Here is a 17,854-nt window from a genome sequence, read left to right as displayed (position 1 = left end):
GCCCCGCCGGCTGCCCACGACAAGGCAGTGGGGGGAGTTCCACGGCTGGAACAGGTCCATCGACTCCAGGATGGCCGTGGCCCGGCCCCCACTCGGGGCCTGCAGCCACCTGTCCCAGCACCGGAAACGAGAGAGAGCTTGGAGGGGGAGTTTGCCTATTCTTAAATGTGGATCACAGAGGTGGTCACAACTTTAAGTGGCTTAGAGAACTGTCCATATTCAAACTGGCCAGCTGATAGGTTCTATCAGTTCCCAGAGGAAACTGTAAGCACCCCTTAGCAAGGACATCCCTTCCGGGACTATGCTTGCTAACCTATGACATTCTCCACCCCTCGCCTCTGTGAAGACACATTTAAGAATTATTATCAAAATTACATTCAACTTCTACCATATTCCACCCCTAGATAGTTCAATACAATTACAATATAAGTTTCTCGCTATCATGCTACTTAACTTATGACTTAATACTTGCTTTGCCCAGTACTCCTCTTAATTAATCATTATCTCACAGTTCTCATCAATTGCCCGCATTCTTCACCATTTTGTCGCAGGTTCGGTTTGTAACCGGGCAGAACATTGTTGCCCTCTTTGAATGGCCAGCTGGAGTGCATAGAGCTTTACCTCGTGATGGATGAGGAGCTGATTGAAAGTTTACAGGTCAGGATGAAAGGGTGGGAGGGCAGGAACAGATGACATTATAGTGCAGGCCTACTACAGGCCACTTGACAAGGAAGGCTGAGCTGATGCCTTCTGCAGTAAAACAGAATGGCCTCAAGGGTCACAAGCCCTGGCCCTCATGAGGGACTTCATACAACGCAGTATCTGTTGGAATGATGACACAGCAGGACACAGGCAATCCAGCAGGCTCCTGGAAGGCGTTGATCACGTCCTTCTCCAAGTGACAGATGAGCCATAATTAACTAGAAGATGGTTTAGTTACGTTGAAATTAGAGTATATATATATAAAAATACGAGATAGATAGATACATCTCATAATACACCCATGTAAGCACCTTACAGGATCTTATTTCACAAGGATCACCCCATGGAAATCAGACTGACACAAACACTCCTACCTCACTACACACTTTGCCATTTAGAGCCAACTGTAATGCCACTAGCCCAAGCAGGATACATATTCTGCCTTCCTAGTTTGTCTGCCAGGACTTGTAGCAAGAGACATGCTTTGCACATTATTAAAATGCTCAAAAGTTATTACTGGTCTTAGCACTTACTGAAAAACAGAGTATATAAAACCACCTGCAATATAATCATATAAAATTAAATATCCATATATTTACACACATAGTATGCCCAAACAATTTGTCATCTCCATATGAGTCTTAATATAAAAATGTATTTTGACTTGTTGTAAGCAATGAATTTGATTAAATACAGAGGACTTTTTCAATTGAGTAACGCCAACTAACCCGAAAGTGAGATATTAAGTGGAGCACTCGCCAACCACAAGCACAGTCACAAACAAGCAAGTGAATTTCAAAGGAAAATATCTTAAAGAAAAATAGCTCAAATTGTCTTCAAATCTTTATCTATGGTCTGTAAGCATGTGAAAGCACTTGAATTAACACAGATACTGCAATTTGATGAGAACATAGTTTCTATCATTAACCTGCTCAATGAAACAGTCCAGGACTTATTTACTGTACAGTTGAATGAAACATATGTTAACACAATTTACAAGATGAAAGTTATTAATAACTTACAAATAAGTCAAGAAGATTAATTGTACTCTTTATTACACTTAGCTTGCACATAACACCATGATAAGAATTTCTCTGCTCACAATACAGTTAACAGCACATGCCAATATAATTTGGCACCTCTGGCTAACATTTATACATGATTTAAAGTAAAGTTTCAAAGGAAGAAAGCAAAACTCAAACATAGTCAAAGCATCAAGGAAAAAGATTTTCAGAAAAAAAAAAAGCCAGGAACTAAAATTCTACAAGAACTCCTGTTTGGATCGCTCCAACATATATTTCCAAAACCAACACATTCATAGCTACATTAGATTAACAAAAAGACACTCAGTTCATTCAAAGAACCATTAATTGCTTTACACTCAAAAATTAGTTTATGGAATGCTTGTAGTGGATGTAAAGCCTCACTAGCAGCTAAACCTAAACTAGGTAACTAAACTGTCAACTGAAGATGAGGGGAGTTTCATCAAAAGACGTCTGTAAAGTGTTTCAACTTTTCACACATATTTCACCCATGTACCGGTTTGGACAAATTTGGAGGAAAATGTCCTCTGATAGAAGGCAGGTTACAACCACCCCTCCCCCACCAGGTTCAGGGGAAAAAAATTTTTCCTCGGAGGAAAGTGAAAGAGATAAACTATTTATTTAACAAACACACAGGAAAATAACATAATGCTGAATAATAAAACTTCTCGCTGTGGAGAGAAACCTGGGAAGATTTCAGAGTCCTTCTGTAGGTGTGGTCCCTCTCCTCCTCCTTGGAGCTGGGTCAGTGTGGGCCCACCTCCGAGGCCTTGGTCGAAAATTCTCCTGGTGTGTTCTGATGTTGAAACAGTCCAGAAGAGAAGAAGGGAAAAACTGAAGTCCCAGGAAAACAAAGTTCAACTCTCCATCTCCCTCCGGAGAAAAGGAGCCAAAAGCTGGCTGAAAAGCAAGCCGGGTGCTTCCTCTGCTCTTCTCACCGCAGCAGGAGAACGCAGAGGAGTGTGTATCTGTGTCCTTGAACAACTGTTTTGAAAAGTTTGCTCAGTTTTTTTCTCTCCCCCCTCTCAGGCTCAGTTTAAAGGCACAGAAGGCACAGGATTGATTTCTGGGCATAGAGCAGCGATAGGGGATACACATCATAAACTCACCCCAAGACAACCCATCACATCAATGTTCTAAGAGCTACAGAATAATACTTTATTATTTAAAATTACTCAAATCTCCCAAATCTGGTCTCCAGTTTTTTAAATTGCCAGAAAGTCTAGAGATTCAGAGCTCTCTGTTCTACACTAAAAATTATTTGATCAAAACACAACAAAGATAAATAATAACTTTTAAAAGCAAAGGAAAATAAAGTAAAAGAAATTTTTAACATCCGTTTTATATATATAAAATATAAAATAAAAATAATAAAATAGAAATTCATGTGTAAAGACAGAAATTACATCCTTATGACAGCTTGTTTACAAGTAGGGTAAAATACTGGATATTCAACATTTAGGTAGCTTAAAAAAATAAAATCAAAAGGCTTCTGTAACCCTAGTGGCCTTTAGCTAACCATGTAAATGCACAAGATTATTATGTATTATTTGTTTAGCCATGAATTAAATTATACTGTACTTCAGGGAAAATCAACCAGAGCATTCAAGTTTGAGGTAGTACTGAAGAGACATGGGGAGTCATGCGGTCCTCAGCTTACTGCAAGATATGCAGGTAGTGTAGAAATCAATCAAAAGCTGTTTGTCCTTACCTCATAATGAGAATCTGTATCAAAGACAAACATGCTTACCACGCAGAAAAAGAGCCAGGAGCTTCCCTTTCTTCAACTCTCTCTTTCCTTTTTGCCACTGTTTTTGTAGAAAAATTGTAACTGAGTATACTTTACTGGGATGGACTGAAGTATGAAAGGATAAAGGGACATCATTCAACGGTACCTTTCATTAAATTGTTCATTGGTCACAGTAAGCTTTTACGCACCGCATTTGCAAGACAGGGCTGATACCCACAAACACACCCCCAAAATTACTACCACATACTACAAAAAGCCTACACAACACCCAGTTACAGCTTTTTTTCTTTTTTCTTACAACAAGTAGATGATTCATTGCTAGAAAACAGCGAATACTACATACTGACCAATCTGGAGCTTTCCCCTTACCTCATTTCGCTTACATGTAACTTTCCCTTAACTGGTAAGATCCAGTCTGAAAGGAACCTATAGTCTGGACAAAGAGCTGTCAATTTGTGAGAAGAAACTGTTAAAAGGGAAGATTTTCTTATTAACAAAGAAACTATTTCTTAACTATAAGCTTTTCTTCTTCCTCCCCTCCCTTGCAATGCCAACTTGCAACACCAAGGGAGAATTTATCAGAAGCAGCAGAGCAGCACCAGGATTTGGCTCTGAAACAGCTAGCTTATTTTTCTTCATATTAATAAGAGTTTCAGAGTACTAGGGATACATTTCAAGTACCTGAAGTGCTGGCAAGGAAAGAGACTACTTTTAGTTCTTGCTTTTCCAAAACTATGCTTTATGAAGTCCATGCTGTAAGTTAAAATACAAATGAGTTCTTATTAAATTGAAATTACTTGGAATCATCTCTTCACTGTGTAACTTCTGTTTGCTCCCATCCCACAGGTAAGTATCAAACAACAATCAGTCAAAATGCAACAGTAGCAAAGACGACTGGTGGGTCTGCCAGATGCTCACATCAACACAAGAGGCTAGGTAATAAAGTCGAGGGGCTCCTTCTGAAAATTGCACCCAGAAACCTAGAGAAGATTATCCCAGACTGACTTAGAAATAGACACAGATGTATCATAGACATTAATGTATTTGAATGGGGAGTGTGTTGGAGGAAAGTGGCATTTAAAAGATGCATAGATGTGGCCCTTTAGGACATGGTTTAGTGGTATACTTGAAAGTGACAGGTTAGCACTTGGACTCAATGATCTCAGAAGTCTTTACCAGCCTAAATGATTCTATGAATCAAAGTTCTGGTTCTCTCCCTGTACAGTACTGTTTACACTGAACCTGATCAAGAGGGTCTTTAGGCAGTTTCTTCACTAAGCAGTCTTCCTTCCAAAAATACTATTCCTGCTAAATGGAAAACAACTAACTCCTAAGAACTTTGGAACCAACCTCCAGAAGGACAGCGAGAAGAAATATTTTAAAGAAATGCATACATAATTACCACTCCTACGATGATAGCTATAATGCTGAATATATAGCTGTTCATCTGCAGTCTGCACCATAGCTCAGGAAATGGCCACATTCCTTCCATATCCTCTCACACCTCCCTTTCAAACTCTCAGAGGGATCCTAAGTTGTCTGAAGAACATGAAAGGGGGGAGATGGGAGAAGGAGATCCAACTAGAACCTGAAGTTGGTGCAAACACCTCTAAGTGAAAACAGCAACTACTTTTTAGATAAACAGACAATAGCATTCTCATTCTCGGAAGTAAAGGAACGGTTTGATTAACATGGAACAACAGGAGTCAAACACTAACCAGGCAGAACCAGGGGATCAAAAGCCCTATCCCTGGGAAACTTGCAGAAAGGACCTCTATTGAGCTTTCCCAATATTTAATTTTTCACAGGTATCCCATGGAGAAGAGGGAAGGATGTGCAATTCTACACAGCAAGGGAGAAGAGTGAGGGAAAACAGCATTAAGGTGCAGGCAGGAATACCACAGGCAGAAAGTGTCTAGTCTGTGTTATCCAGGACATCTTTATTCTTTCTGTGAGTGATTAGACTGAAGGACTAATGATTAGACAGAGCATAATGCAAATGGAAAAATTAAAGTAAATAAATAGACAACTGCTCTTGTGATTCTTTTGGAAATTAACATAGATAAATCATTCATGCCTCAGGGAGCAAGGGTCACACACTTCCTCATTTGTAGACTGAATTCCAGAAGCATATGTCATCCACTGTGTACACATCACGCATATGCTCCTTACAGATCCTCTGCAGGCACTGCCTTACTCTGTCTAAATAGCACAGTAGTATAAGTACATTATTATACAAGTCCAATTACCTACTACAGCACCCTATTCCCTGACAGTAGCAGGGAACATTATTGTACAAAGGAAGGAAATAAACTGAAGGTAACTTAGTCCAGGAGGAATACCAGAAACGTGGATTTCTAGAAATTTAAACATTAATATAAAACTAATTTTCTTAACGAAGCAAGAAAGTAAACACCACATCATGTATTACTCACCTCTGTAGGATATCCCTTGGCTATCATTTACTTGTTTGCAGATTCCACAGATACTGGATTTCTTAAAAGACTTATTTTTGAAGGTGTGAGACCTTGAAGCTGTTGCTTGAGGCTGGAAGCAAGGAGAATAACATCAGACCTTCACTCAGCTTTTGAGTCATAATTATAAGGGAAATATAAATAATTTTAAAATAACAATAACAGTAGTTATTTTTAGTAGTTACATACAGTAGTGTATATATAACAAAATTTAACAGTATACTTTTATATATAGTACCATTTAACAGTCATGTTATATTTAGCAGTATAATAGTAGCAACATGAAAGTGCTCTTGCTCGCTCTCTCATCCTCACTCTTGTTCTAGAACATAAGATTTCCACTCTCAAGTGTGGGAGACATCAAAATGTGAACAACCTCTTGCACATCAGGACATGGCCACTGCAATTCATTTTTTATCATAATTTCACAATTCACTCTGTAACTTATCTTTTAAGAGATAATACAGAATAATGTCTATGATATGACCCAACAGTCTTCTGACCTAAGTTTTATCTACATAAAAACTAGCATTGGTTCAGTTTCAACTGGTTAAAAATACCGTAAGAACTGCTCTATCACAGTAGCCAATTTAACTAAAGCTAACTTAAAATTCCCTTTGTTTCTTTCCTGTATAAGAAACATACACTAAAGTAGCATTATTTCCACATTAGCTGAAATATCATATTAAAATATAACACAATTATGAAATTTCTAACTGGGGACAGAATTCAAAAAGTCAATACCATATTTGCAATAGATATTTTATGGCTTTTATAACTTAGGAAACATTTAGGTAGAAAAACAGAGGAGGCTACCAAAAGCCTTTGACAGCCATTATCTTTTCTAGGTGTGTAACAACATTCATGTTCATTAGCAGACTTTCTGGAAATATCAGTTACCTATTCAAAAACAAAAATACATTTCACCAGACCATGAAAACCCCCAAATGCTCTTCACGTTTCTTCATTTTCATTTCACATTTGCACCATACTGTCCTTAAAAGTACTGCAAACAAGCCTGCATTCAACACTAACACCTGTGCTGAGCTTTAGCAGCAGTTTAGAAGCAGAAAGCTGTCCCACAGCTGGACCATTTCAGCACCAGACTTCCACCCATACGTCAGTAGAGAAAGTTTCCCAGCATGGTGCAATGCACAAGGTAACACGGTAAAGAGGAATCCCAAGAATTCTTTGTGGCTTTAAGCAACTCAATATGGCTCTAAGCAAAAGGTTTACTCATTCCAAAAATAACTACAACACAGCTACATAACAGGCACAAGAACAGTCATAAAAACAATGACACTTTTCAAGTACAGCCTCCACATGGGCCTATCCGAAACTCCACAGAAGCCCTGAGGAACACAAATGGCAACAATTGACCACACTGAGCAGTCTGCGGGCTCAGATGCCCCATCCCCAGTGGGGATTCACAGTCAGCTTGATCTTAAGAATAGCTTCAGGAAATATTGCTGGTCTTACCCACAGTGTAAAGCCAAGATAACTCACTTACTTCCATAAACAATAAATTACAGAGACTGCAGGAATAAACCTTTGTCTGGACTTTCAGGAAAATCTTTCCAATGGTAAGGTATATTAATCAGCAGAAATTAGTAAATTAGTGAGAGAAATAATCTACTGGTCCGCATCCTTAAAAGTCTGAAAAAGCGGATGAAACGGTTGAGAAATAAAACTGAATTGTATACACTGCTTCATCATGTATTGGGTTTGCATGGCCAGGTTTTGGTGGGCAGGGTGGCTACAGCAGTGGCTTCTGTGAGAAGCTGCTAAAAGTTTCCTCCATGTCCAGCACAACCGATACCAGCCAGCTCCAAGACAGCCACTGCTGGCCAAGGCTGGGCCAATCAGAAGCGGAAGTAACGCCTCTGTGATAACATTTTTAAGAAGAAAAAAAGTTATTGTGCAGATATCATTGGAGCCAGAGAAGAGTGGGGTGAGAATATGTGAGAGGAAGAACTCTGCAGACACCAAGGTCAGTGGAGAAGGAGGAGGCAGAGGTGCTCCAAGCACAGGAGCTGAGATTCCTCTGCAGTCCATGGTGAAGACCATTGAGAAGCAGCTGTGCCCCTGCAGCCCATGGAGGAGACCCATGCTGGAGCAGGTGGATGCCTGACAGGAGGCTGTGAACCTGTGGGAAGCGCATGCTGGAAGAGGCTCCTGGCAGGGACCTGCAGACTCATGGAGCCCACACTGGAGCAGGTTTCCTAGCAGGACTTGTGACCCCATGGAGGACGCACACTGGAGGAGGCTGTTCTCAAAGGACCCACGGAACAGTGACTCACACTGCAACAGTTTATGGAGAACTGTAGCCTATAGGATGGATTCACATCAGAGGAGTTTGTGGAACACTGTCTTCCATGGGAGAGGCCTCATGCTGGAGGCAGGGGAAGGACTCCTCTCCCTGAGCACCAGCAGAAACAACTTGTCATCAATTAATGGTAATCTCCATTCTCCATCTCCCTGCACCACTTGAGCTGAGAAGAAGGTAGGGGTGGGGAAGGGTATTTTTAAGGTCTAACTTTATTTTTCATTAGCCTGCTCTCAATTTGTTAGTAATAAATGGGTATTTTTAAAGTCTAACTTTATTTTTCATTAGCCTGCTTTCAATTTGTTAGTAATAAATTCAGTTAATATCTCTAATTCGAGTCTGGTTTGTTCACAATGCTATTTGGTGAGTGGTCTTGCTCTGTCCTTATCTCATGAGCCCTTCCCTGTCCAGTTGCAGAGAAAAGTGATAGAGAAGCTTTGGTGGGTGCCTGCAATCCTGTCAGAGTCAACCCACTACTGTCTTTTTGGTGCTGAAACCCAGGAAGGGGTAGTTTAAGCCCAGATGGAAATTAAGTACCACACAGCCACTCGGTCAGCTCTCCTCTTTCTTGCCCCCCTCCTCCCCGAACGGAATGGGGAGAAGAATTGAAGTGAAAGTTGTATGTTGATATAAGAACAATTTTATTATTATTATTATTATTATTGTATTTTATTTTCAGTGGAAAATAATAATGATAATAAAAAGGAAACAGTAAGTGATGCACAATGCAATTGCTCAGTTAGCTACCTCCTAACTGATGCCAGACCGACCTTCCTGAACGCAGATCAGCCACCCTTTCAGTAATTCATCCCAGTTTATATATACAGGGCATGATGTTTTATGGTGTGGAATATCCCTTTGTTCAGTTCAGGTCACCTGTCCCAGCTATGCTCCCTCCCAGTTTGTTTTGCTTACCTCCTCGCTGGCAGAGCATGAGAAAAAGGGGGGAAAAAAACTCCTTGACTTAGTATCAGCACAACTTGGCAAAACACAAAACATCAGTGTGTTATCAACACTATTTCATACCAAATCCAAAACACAGCACTGTAACGGCTACTGAGAAGAAATTACTCTAGCTGAAACCAGGGTAATTACAAACTTTGATCATTCCTTGTAGAAACCAAAGGCACAAATTCCCCTGTATGACATTTGCATCATGCTACTTCAGGTTAAATTGGAAGATATTGTCAGAAGTATGATTCGTATCAAAAATAAACAATAAAGAAAAAGAACAGCTGAACTCCAGAATTATATAGGAACATAGTTGATGGCAAACAGATCAAAGTTATTCGTTTTGAAAAATCTCCGTCATGATTGGGTTTTTTGGCTTTGAAACTACAGGAGATGCTTTTAAAGGTCTAGGAGGAAGGAAATATGTCATTACATCCAGGTAACTTCTCTAATTCAACACAGGGAGGTTCTGTGCCATACTGGGTTTGGGCATTGTTCCCAAAGAGCTGGGAATCCCTCATTTCCACAGCCTCTTCCTTAAAAAAAAAAAAGTCAGCAATCCCCACTGGTTGCTGCAGTTTCTCTCCGTAAACTTATGAACAAAAACCACAATTCTCATTTTAGATTTATCCTCCCTTCTTCCCTGCAGAGTTCTACTTTTGGGACATGTTTGTGATTCTCTCTGAAAATTAGTTTAGCAGAGCTTGCACTATTGAAGAAATTAATGGATAAACTTCACTGTAAGTATATTCTGTAGCTAGGCCTGCTTCTCCTTATTTTCTACCTAACAAACACGTCGCAAACCTTGGTGTTTGCACTATTCCAAAGAAAAACAATTGTCATAAGAACTCACAGTTTAGATACTGGAGTTTAGTGTAAGTAGGTCTTGACATTAGTTGATCAACTAGTCAATCTGTCCATTTAATTTACAACATAAACATCAAATGCATTTTTTCTGTGGCATTTAGGAAATATTTTGCAATGCAGCCTTGGCATCTACATTAAAAAAAATGTGCATTTTTTGTTCCCTGTTGTTCATTTTAGGTACATTCCACTATGGGCTCTCCAAGCAATTCAGTTAAACAGCTCATTTAAGGAACTTCAGTTCCCACAACTTATCTTATACAAGAACTCAGCATAACCTACTGTGAAATCTACAGAAGGCTAGACAAAGGTTTCTTTGTTGTCACTGGGTACAGCTTTAGTGGAGAAGCACAAAGAAAGACACCAAGGAAAAAGAAAGAAAAACATATAAAAAGAAAAAGGCGGGGGCGGGGGGTGGGGGGGGGGAAGGCAAAGCAAACACAGCAAGCAATGCTACTTTCATGAGGCTCAATACTGGAATCTAAAGTGCATATGATTGTTAGGAACAAAAACTGGAAGAAATCAGTTCAAAACCACAGACTACAGACTCAGGTTTTGTCCGAAGAAAAGTCTGTAATTATATGTGGTCTCAATTTCTAGCATTATGAAAATTACTCTGGAAATATTTTGCCATGCTGTGCTCTCTGTGGCATGCAGAAATCTAATGAAGTGGAACTCTATCCCAGACTTGCATCAATGTAACTCTGCAGACTGTGTAAAGACTTACAGATGCATCCTCAGCTATGATAAATTTCAAATACTACTCATCACTGAGCATTTTCATTAGGTAGCAACAGGCTGAACATCACCAGATGCAAAATTCACAGCACCTCTGTCAAAGGCAGTTTACTACAAAAAACTCTCCAGACTGAAATTAAGCCAATACAGGTTAAAACAGTCAAGATCCACAACTTCGTTTTTGGCAATACCAATACAGCAATTCCTTCTTGACAGAGACTTAGCACTGGTTCATTACACCTGTGGAATAGGTATTCCCAATATTATTCCCAAATACCATATCACATCATAACAGTTAATGATTCAATGAATAACAGACCTAAGCAACATTAGCTTATTTCAACCTCATGTTTCCAACATGTAAACTGCAATTGTGATAACAGTTCATTCTTTAAAGAGGCAGTCAGAGGGTTTAGATCTCTTATTAAATAATCAAGGAAATATTTTTAAATTAAACCTTTTCAAATAATCCTCAAGAAAATTATATTCACACATATACATGCTCCATTAAAAACAATACAAAACAAAAAAAAGGCACTTAGCTGAACAGAATTGGTTCCCTACAGAGTCATCCAGGCAGTGACTAAATAATATCTATGAGAAAATACAAATCTCAACAAAAATGGTTAGACTTTTGAAATTAAATCATTTACTTCTGGTGTTACTCTGTGTTGCTGGGGAAGCCAAAACCTGTTTGTACATTATTTCTCCATCTCCAAAATTTGTAAAAATCCATGTCACATTCCAGCTAAAAGAAAACCATAAACATACATACGAAGCCCTATTAACTTGCCCTACATCAGACTCTACTCCTACTGTATTTTACATAGCCTCTTAGCATAACAGCATGTAGATACAAAAATGCTGCTAGCAAGGATTTTCTTGCTATTTTCTAAGTCCGTGAGAGACTTTTCTCTCTCACAGAAGAGGTAGCAGAGTATGTAAACAACCAAGCCACCTGCAACCTTGAAAAGTCTTGTTTATGGTACAGCAGAAAAATATTTTGACAATGGATGTTTTAGGATTTTAGCCAATCACCCCAAGGGGTGGCTGATCCTTTGTCCAATTAGACTATGAAGAAAAAAGTCTATAAAAGAGTTTGTAAAATAATTAAATAAATCAATCTTGCTGCACAATTCCTGCCTGCTGGATCTTCTCCTCCTCCTCCTCCCTATGGCTGCGGGACACGGTGATATACCCTAGAGCCTAGGCCTGTGGTAATAACAGCAGAATCACATAAAGCAAAAATATGTTTTCTTCACTTCCCACCTGTGGTCATACAAAAATGATTCCTTTTCCTTATCCGCTAACTTACCAACTTATACTGCAATTTCCTAGGACTCTCTTTGTGCATTCTTTTACTCTCCAAGGTAGATTTAAATCCACTGGATGATAATGCTTACAACTCTTATTTTAAATACATGGAGGAAGGGGCCAGCAGTGTATTAGCAGAATAGGTACTTCACCACCTTTTATAGGCCAGAGAAATGCCCATAGGTGATATCCAGAAGAAAGGCTCAAATAAGACATGACTGAAAGAAGTCTTCATGAAAAGGCTCAGCTCCAGTTAAAAAAAGGAAACCTTTGGAAAACTAAGCCATGTCAATAAATCACGTGACTAATGAAAAAAACAGCACACCAAACAGAAGAATGCCACCTCTCAGACCTTTCTGTTAAGTTTGCTCATTGTTATTTCTGTTACTTCTCTACTTCCTCTCCTCCCTCTCACTTGAAGTGCACAGCAGAAGTCCCATGATTTCTGCACAGTTACTTTAAGATCCCTGGGAAAAACCAAAGAATAAAATCCCATATCAGGTTACCCACACTTTCCCATAACTAGCATTCCTCCAGCAAATACTGATGAGATAGAGCTGCCCAGAATACAACAGTTGGTATTATACTGATGAAACAAAACAGTTTCAAGTTTCTCTCCTCTCCATGCAGTAAAACAGCATTTTTTAACTTCCTGAAATGTGGAGTACCAGTACTCCACATTTGCTGTAGGTTTCATTTCCAGAAAAGTATTTAAGAATGCCTACTGTGCATACAGACCAAATAATATATTATCCATCTCCCCTGTAAACCTGGCTTTTAGAACAGGGCTGACCACAACTTCTTGGTGACTATAAAAAGTGATTATGTCAAAAGTCTCACACAAGGATAAAATGAATATACAATGAAGAACTTCCCAGAAATAGCAAAGAGCATAGCATATGAGATTCTCTGCAGCTCTCATACATGAGAATCTCTTGGAAAATATATTGCTTCAAAAGTAGCACTGTATTTTAGCCAGTTTGCATTAACTATACCTATCATACACATTTAAGTACATCCACAAGTACCACCAAGTGAATATACAAATACTGCAGAACTTATGCTACATGACAAGAATATGAGATGGTGACAAAAGAATTGGAACACCAAAGTAATTTTACAATGGCTGAAATAAGGCATTTCTGGCTGTTTCACTCACAAAGATTATTTCTACAGTGACAGACATAGCATAGATAGATAAATATATAGATATATTTACACACACATCCTAAAATGTACACAAATAGCTAGTTATACTACTAACACTAACACTTACTATTACCAAATAACCTCAGAGGAATTGCAAAGACAATGGAGTATTTGTTATAAATACCCCATTTGCTCCTCATTCATTCAAGGCATTTCACAGAAACACAAACAAGTAGATCAAGCTAGAGAAGAGAGATATTACTTAGGATCATGCAGCCTGAACTGGCAATATGTCTCCAAGTGGAGTCTGCTCCTGACTCATGATTCAAGTGAGAGCACATGGAGAAGTTAGTGAGGAAAAAAATGTCTCACCGAACCAGCTGAGTAAAGTTCATGTCAAAAAGGAAAAAAATCATGTACTTTGGTAGTACAAAACTGCTTTACTGTACAAGCATAAGGGCCCAAAAAAGTAACATAAAATGACAAAGTACTTTTTTGCCACCTTGTTGAAAATATTTGGTACTACAATTTTAAGCAGAAGAAGCCTTTGTAGTTTCTCAGACTAAAGAAATCCAGGTCTTCATTATTTTAATAAGAAATTCTGCCCAGGTACCAGGGTTTCAAACGTATACATTTTTCAAAAAACAAACAAACAAACAAAAGCCCCTAAAAAGTTTCTGTCCAAATGACCTTACAAGTCATGCAGACTTAAAGAAAAAGGTTGGATGTGAAAAGCACGAATATTCAATGTTTATTCAGTGTATCAACAGCCAATTGTTAAAAAAAAGGCTCAAAACATAAGCTGTGCCTTACTGGGTTAACACAACATCCATCTCCTTCACCCAAGTACTTAATTGTTGTTTCAAACAGAGACACTATTCAAGCAGAGCAAGCCAGCCCCACCCCTTCTGCGTCCCACTCGCTTCATGCTCCTGGAATGTACATGCATGCTAGAAGGTGCATCACAGACCCATCCTCCCAGTTTGTACTAATGGACCCATTTCCCACTAGTTCTGTCAAACTCTTGCTTTGAACATGCTGGTACCGTCTGCCCCACAATATTCTGCAGCAGCATGTACCAAAAACTCATGCTCTCCTTTGTTTAAAGTATCTTTATTTGTTCATTTTAATGCAAACTCCCACCATGTCTGACACTTACTAGTTTCTGTACTGTGGGACTGCATAACTAGCTCTGTATGTTAACCTACCCAACAACTTTCTGTTTTTGGAAAACCGAAATGAGGAGTCCCCATCTTTTCAGTCCCTTCCCAAAAAGCAATTGTTCTATCCCCTTGACCACACTGTCACCCTACCACATGCTTTTATACAGGCTGGGACCTGATACGTAATTCAAAGTTTCAAGTTAACAGTCCAAAGGGATAGATTTGCTCCACAGCCTATTCATACAACCTAGTACTCTAGATCTATTTCCAGACATGGCTTCTTCTAATGCCAGCTGCCATAATAAAAAAACACCTTGGTAGCTGAAAGGAAAATTGTATTGGCCCTCACATACAAAGCTTTTCACCTTATCTCTCTCACTTACAGCTCCAAACTAACAAGTTAAAAGCCAGACAGACACAAGGCCATGCAAGACCCAATAGAGAAGCAGCGACACAAACCTAGTCTTGCACTGGGTTCTTGAATGGGGGTCTGGAGCCTTAGCCACACTACCAAGTGACCTGTCCAGAGACAGCCATGACTGAATGTAACAGCAACTTCACTGCTCCCTAACAAGAGAGAGGACCTACATCTTATGTACTATTCATTCATGCCACACACATTTGTCCTTTGTAGACAATTATTGTCTGTAAACAATTCACCTCAGAGGATGTCCTTCATCTAGACCATCTAGGTCCTTCATCAATTGCATGTGGCCTTCTCAAAGTTTTTAATTCTTTAGACAAAGCATTATCACCTTTCTTTGAAAAATGATTTCTACAAGATGCAAAGGTAATATAAGAGAATAAAGTGCTTGAAAAAGACTGATAATTAGATAAATTTCTTTTTCCTTTTTAAACTTTGAAGTTGGCCACCTCAAACTTTAAACAACAAAAAGAAACTTAATCATGTTTGCAGTTTTCCAAAAGGTTCTTCCCCTTATGATCTGGCTGAGATTACAGTCCAGAAGATAATAGATCCAGATCTGCATAGAGGTGGATGACACCTGCTGAAGAAAAACAGTACCCAGGGTTGTCTGAATGCATGCCCATTAGTAGCCCAGCATCCCTTCCAGCAGAATGCAGGCAGAGCAACACGCCTGTCGGAGAGAGGAAACAACTTTCCTTTCTCCAGCCAAATCCTCACCGCTCTCCTTTATCCTAATATCCCTAGGAATCAGTCACTTGTACAGAGCAGTGATTCACTCCCTCTCCTCCCAACAGGAACAAACAGGGGTGCCTGAGGTCACCCCTCTCGCATAAAACAGCAGCAGATCTCACATCTTTTCATTCCGTCACTTCTTTGCATTTTTGTTTCAACACCTTCTTTTCTCCACTACACATGCATCTATATAACTGGAAGAGCAATTAGGAGACAGATGGACAGTCCATTACTCCAGACACTGAAAAACTTGTCTATTTTATCCTCATCTCACTGACAAACCAACTTTGTTCTGTATGGGAAAATACCATAGAAAGGAAATGTTTGAAAGGAGCAAAGGACTGTGCTTTGCTTTTCACTAAAGTTCAGTTTGTCAATAGCTATTTTTCATCCTTGTTAAAGAACTGACCTTGTCTTCTCTGAAACTATAACACTGCTTTTATTGCATACAGACTGGAACTCCCACAGTCAGAGCTAGACAGCTGAAGACTAGAATTCACATATTAAAATAACAGGGGGAAAAAGGCTATTTCTGAACATACATGTTAATTCTGTTCACAGAAAAAAACATGAAGAGCATAAGAAAGGTTAAAATTCAGTTACATTAGGCATCTACCCTCGAAATGCTGCCAGCTAATGTTTGGGTTTTTTTAAATCATCTTCCACACAGACTCTCCAATCAAATCTCTTCCCACTGCAGATGAATTCTTGCAGGTACACAAACACATTGAGCTTACATGCATGGTTCCTCTCTCTGTCTTGATAGTCCCTAATGAACCTGTTTCCAGAAGCAACAAAGGACTGCAGCAATGTGCAACCTAACCCTTTTGTGACATAATGCAGATACAAGGCCAAATACCAAAGAGCTATCAAGAGTTCTCTTGTAGCAATTTCTGATGTGGTAAGAACCAGATACTAAAAACGAACAAAATAATAATTGTTTTAAAAATCACAAAAAAACAATCAGGAAATCTACCAAGGAAACAACTAGGAATAATCTAACAAGGAACAACCAGGAAATTTAACAAATTCTGCAAAGAAAGCAGAGAAAGCAAAAGAAGAGATCAGACCTGGGCTAGAAAAAGGACAGACAGAAGCAGCTGACTGCCAGAACACTGGCTAGGAAAAAATAGCTGAGAGGAATGAAGATATCACTAAATCAGTTACTGTTATAAACATGTATTATAGTATTGGCTTCTCGCAAAGTATTAAAGTAGATATTATATAATGTTAGAAATGCTTTTTGCTGCGTAGATGTAGTTTTCTCTCGTTTTAGCAAGAATGTTAGCAAGTGTGAGCAAGTAAGATAACCTCCAAGGGAGCAGAGGATGAGGCCCAAGGAGCTGCTAATCAACACTTTGTCCAGAGAACAAAAGGGCCCAAAGGCTGCTCCGCCCGGAGAACGGGCGCCCAGGAGGGTCCGAGAGCCGCTATCACCGCTCTGCCCGGGGGGCAAAGAGGCCCAAAGCTGCAATCAGCCCTGACTGTTGGAGAATTAAGAGATCCACCCTACCATCGACTCATACCTAGCAGGTCCAACCCCAAGAATCAAAAGAAATAAAACCACAAGGCCGAAGACTACGCATGCTCTAAAAAGGCGGACCCAAGGAGTGGCCATGCAGAACAGTTCCTGGAAAAGTTTTAATATGAATAAAGAACAGACAGTAAAAATGGTATAAAAAGGACTCACCTCTAGCATCAGGTGTGCTCTTGGCAGAGCGCCAAGGCACCCGGCCGTTATCCCTTTGCTTTATTTTATGTGTCTCTTATTGTCTTTGTATTAAACTCTTTAAATTCTAACAGGAGAGTGAACCTCGTTTTTCACAGTTACTAAGAAATAGAAGAAATATTACTAATACTAATGCAGTGAATATTTTTACCCATTTCATATAGGCTCACAGCTTGAGTTTTCTCTCCTACCGCAACAATCCTGCTTGAGGCAAGTGTGCTACACTAATACATATTCAATTTAGCACTTCAAGTGGGTAATGTGCAGCACAGAAGTGATATCTTTCAGATATATCTTTTCTACCCGTTATCGTCCAGAAAAAAATCATCATCCAGGATAGAAGTACACAGAGGTAAGGAAGCTGACAGTTGCACACTGCATATATGTGTGCATTCAGCAGGTGTTGTACTAAGGAAGTATGAACACTAAAAGCGCATTTATCAGGGAGGTCATCAGTCAGGTTATTACATCTTCAAAAAGCAGAAGATAACA

At 39.3% G+C, this 17,854-nt stretch overlaps 1 protein-coding gene across 12 annotated transcripts in view; it reads right to left on the bottom strand.

Annotated features, from left to right (window-relative positions):
* The window catches only part of TNS3 (tensin 3), a 218,104-nt gene that overhangs the window by 139,029 nt on the left and 61,221 nt on the right, over positions 1 to 17,854 (bottom strand). For 9 of the 12 annotated variants that reach the window (XM_017743610.1, XM_017743612.1, XM_017743609.1 and 6 more), the window contains one exon: positions 5,931 to 6,042. In XM_017743610.1, coding sequence (XP_017599099.1) covers positions 5,931 to 5,957 — 27 coding nt within the window. In that variant the 5' untranslated portion in view covers positions 5,958 to 6,042. Of the gene's footprint in view, positions 1 to 3,495; positions 3,941 to 5,930; positions 6,043 to 17,854 lie in introns of all 12 variants that reach the window. The other 3 variants (XM_017743619.1, XM_017743617.1, XM_017743618.1) reach the window with 3 other exon arrangements.

Source organism: Corvus brachyrhynchos, unplaced genomic scaffold (assembly GCF_000691975.1).
Source record: "Corvus brachyrhynchos isolate BGI_N302 unplaced genomic scaffold, ASM69197v1 scaffold49, whole genome shotgun sequence".
NCBI classification, from domain to species: Eukaryota; Metazoa; Chordata; class Aves; order Passeriformes; family Corvidae; genus Corvus; species Corvus brachyrhynchos.
The sequence above is the reverse complement of the archived record's forward strand: the minus strand, read 5'-3'. Positions and strand labels throughout refer to the sequence as shown.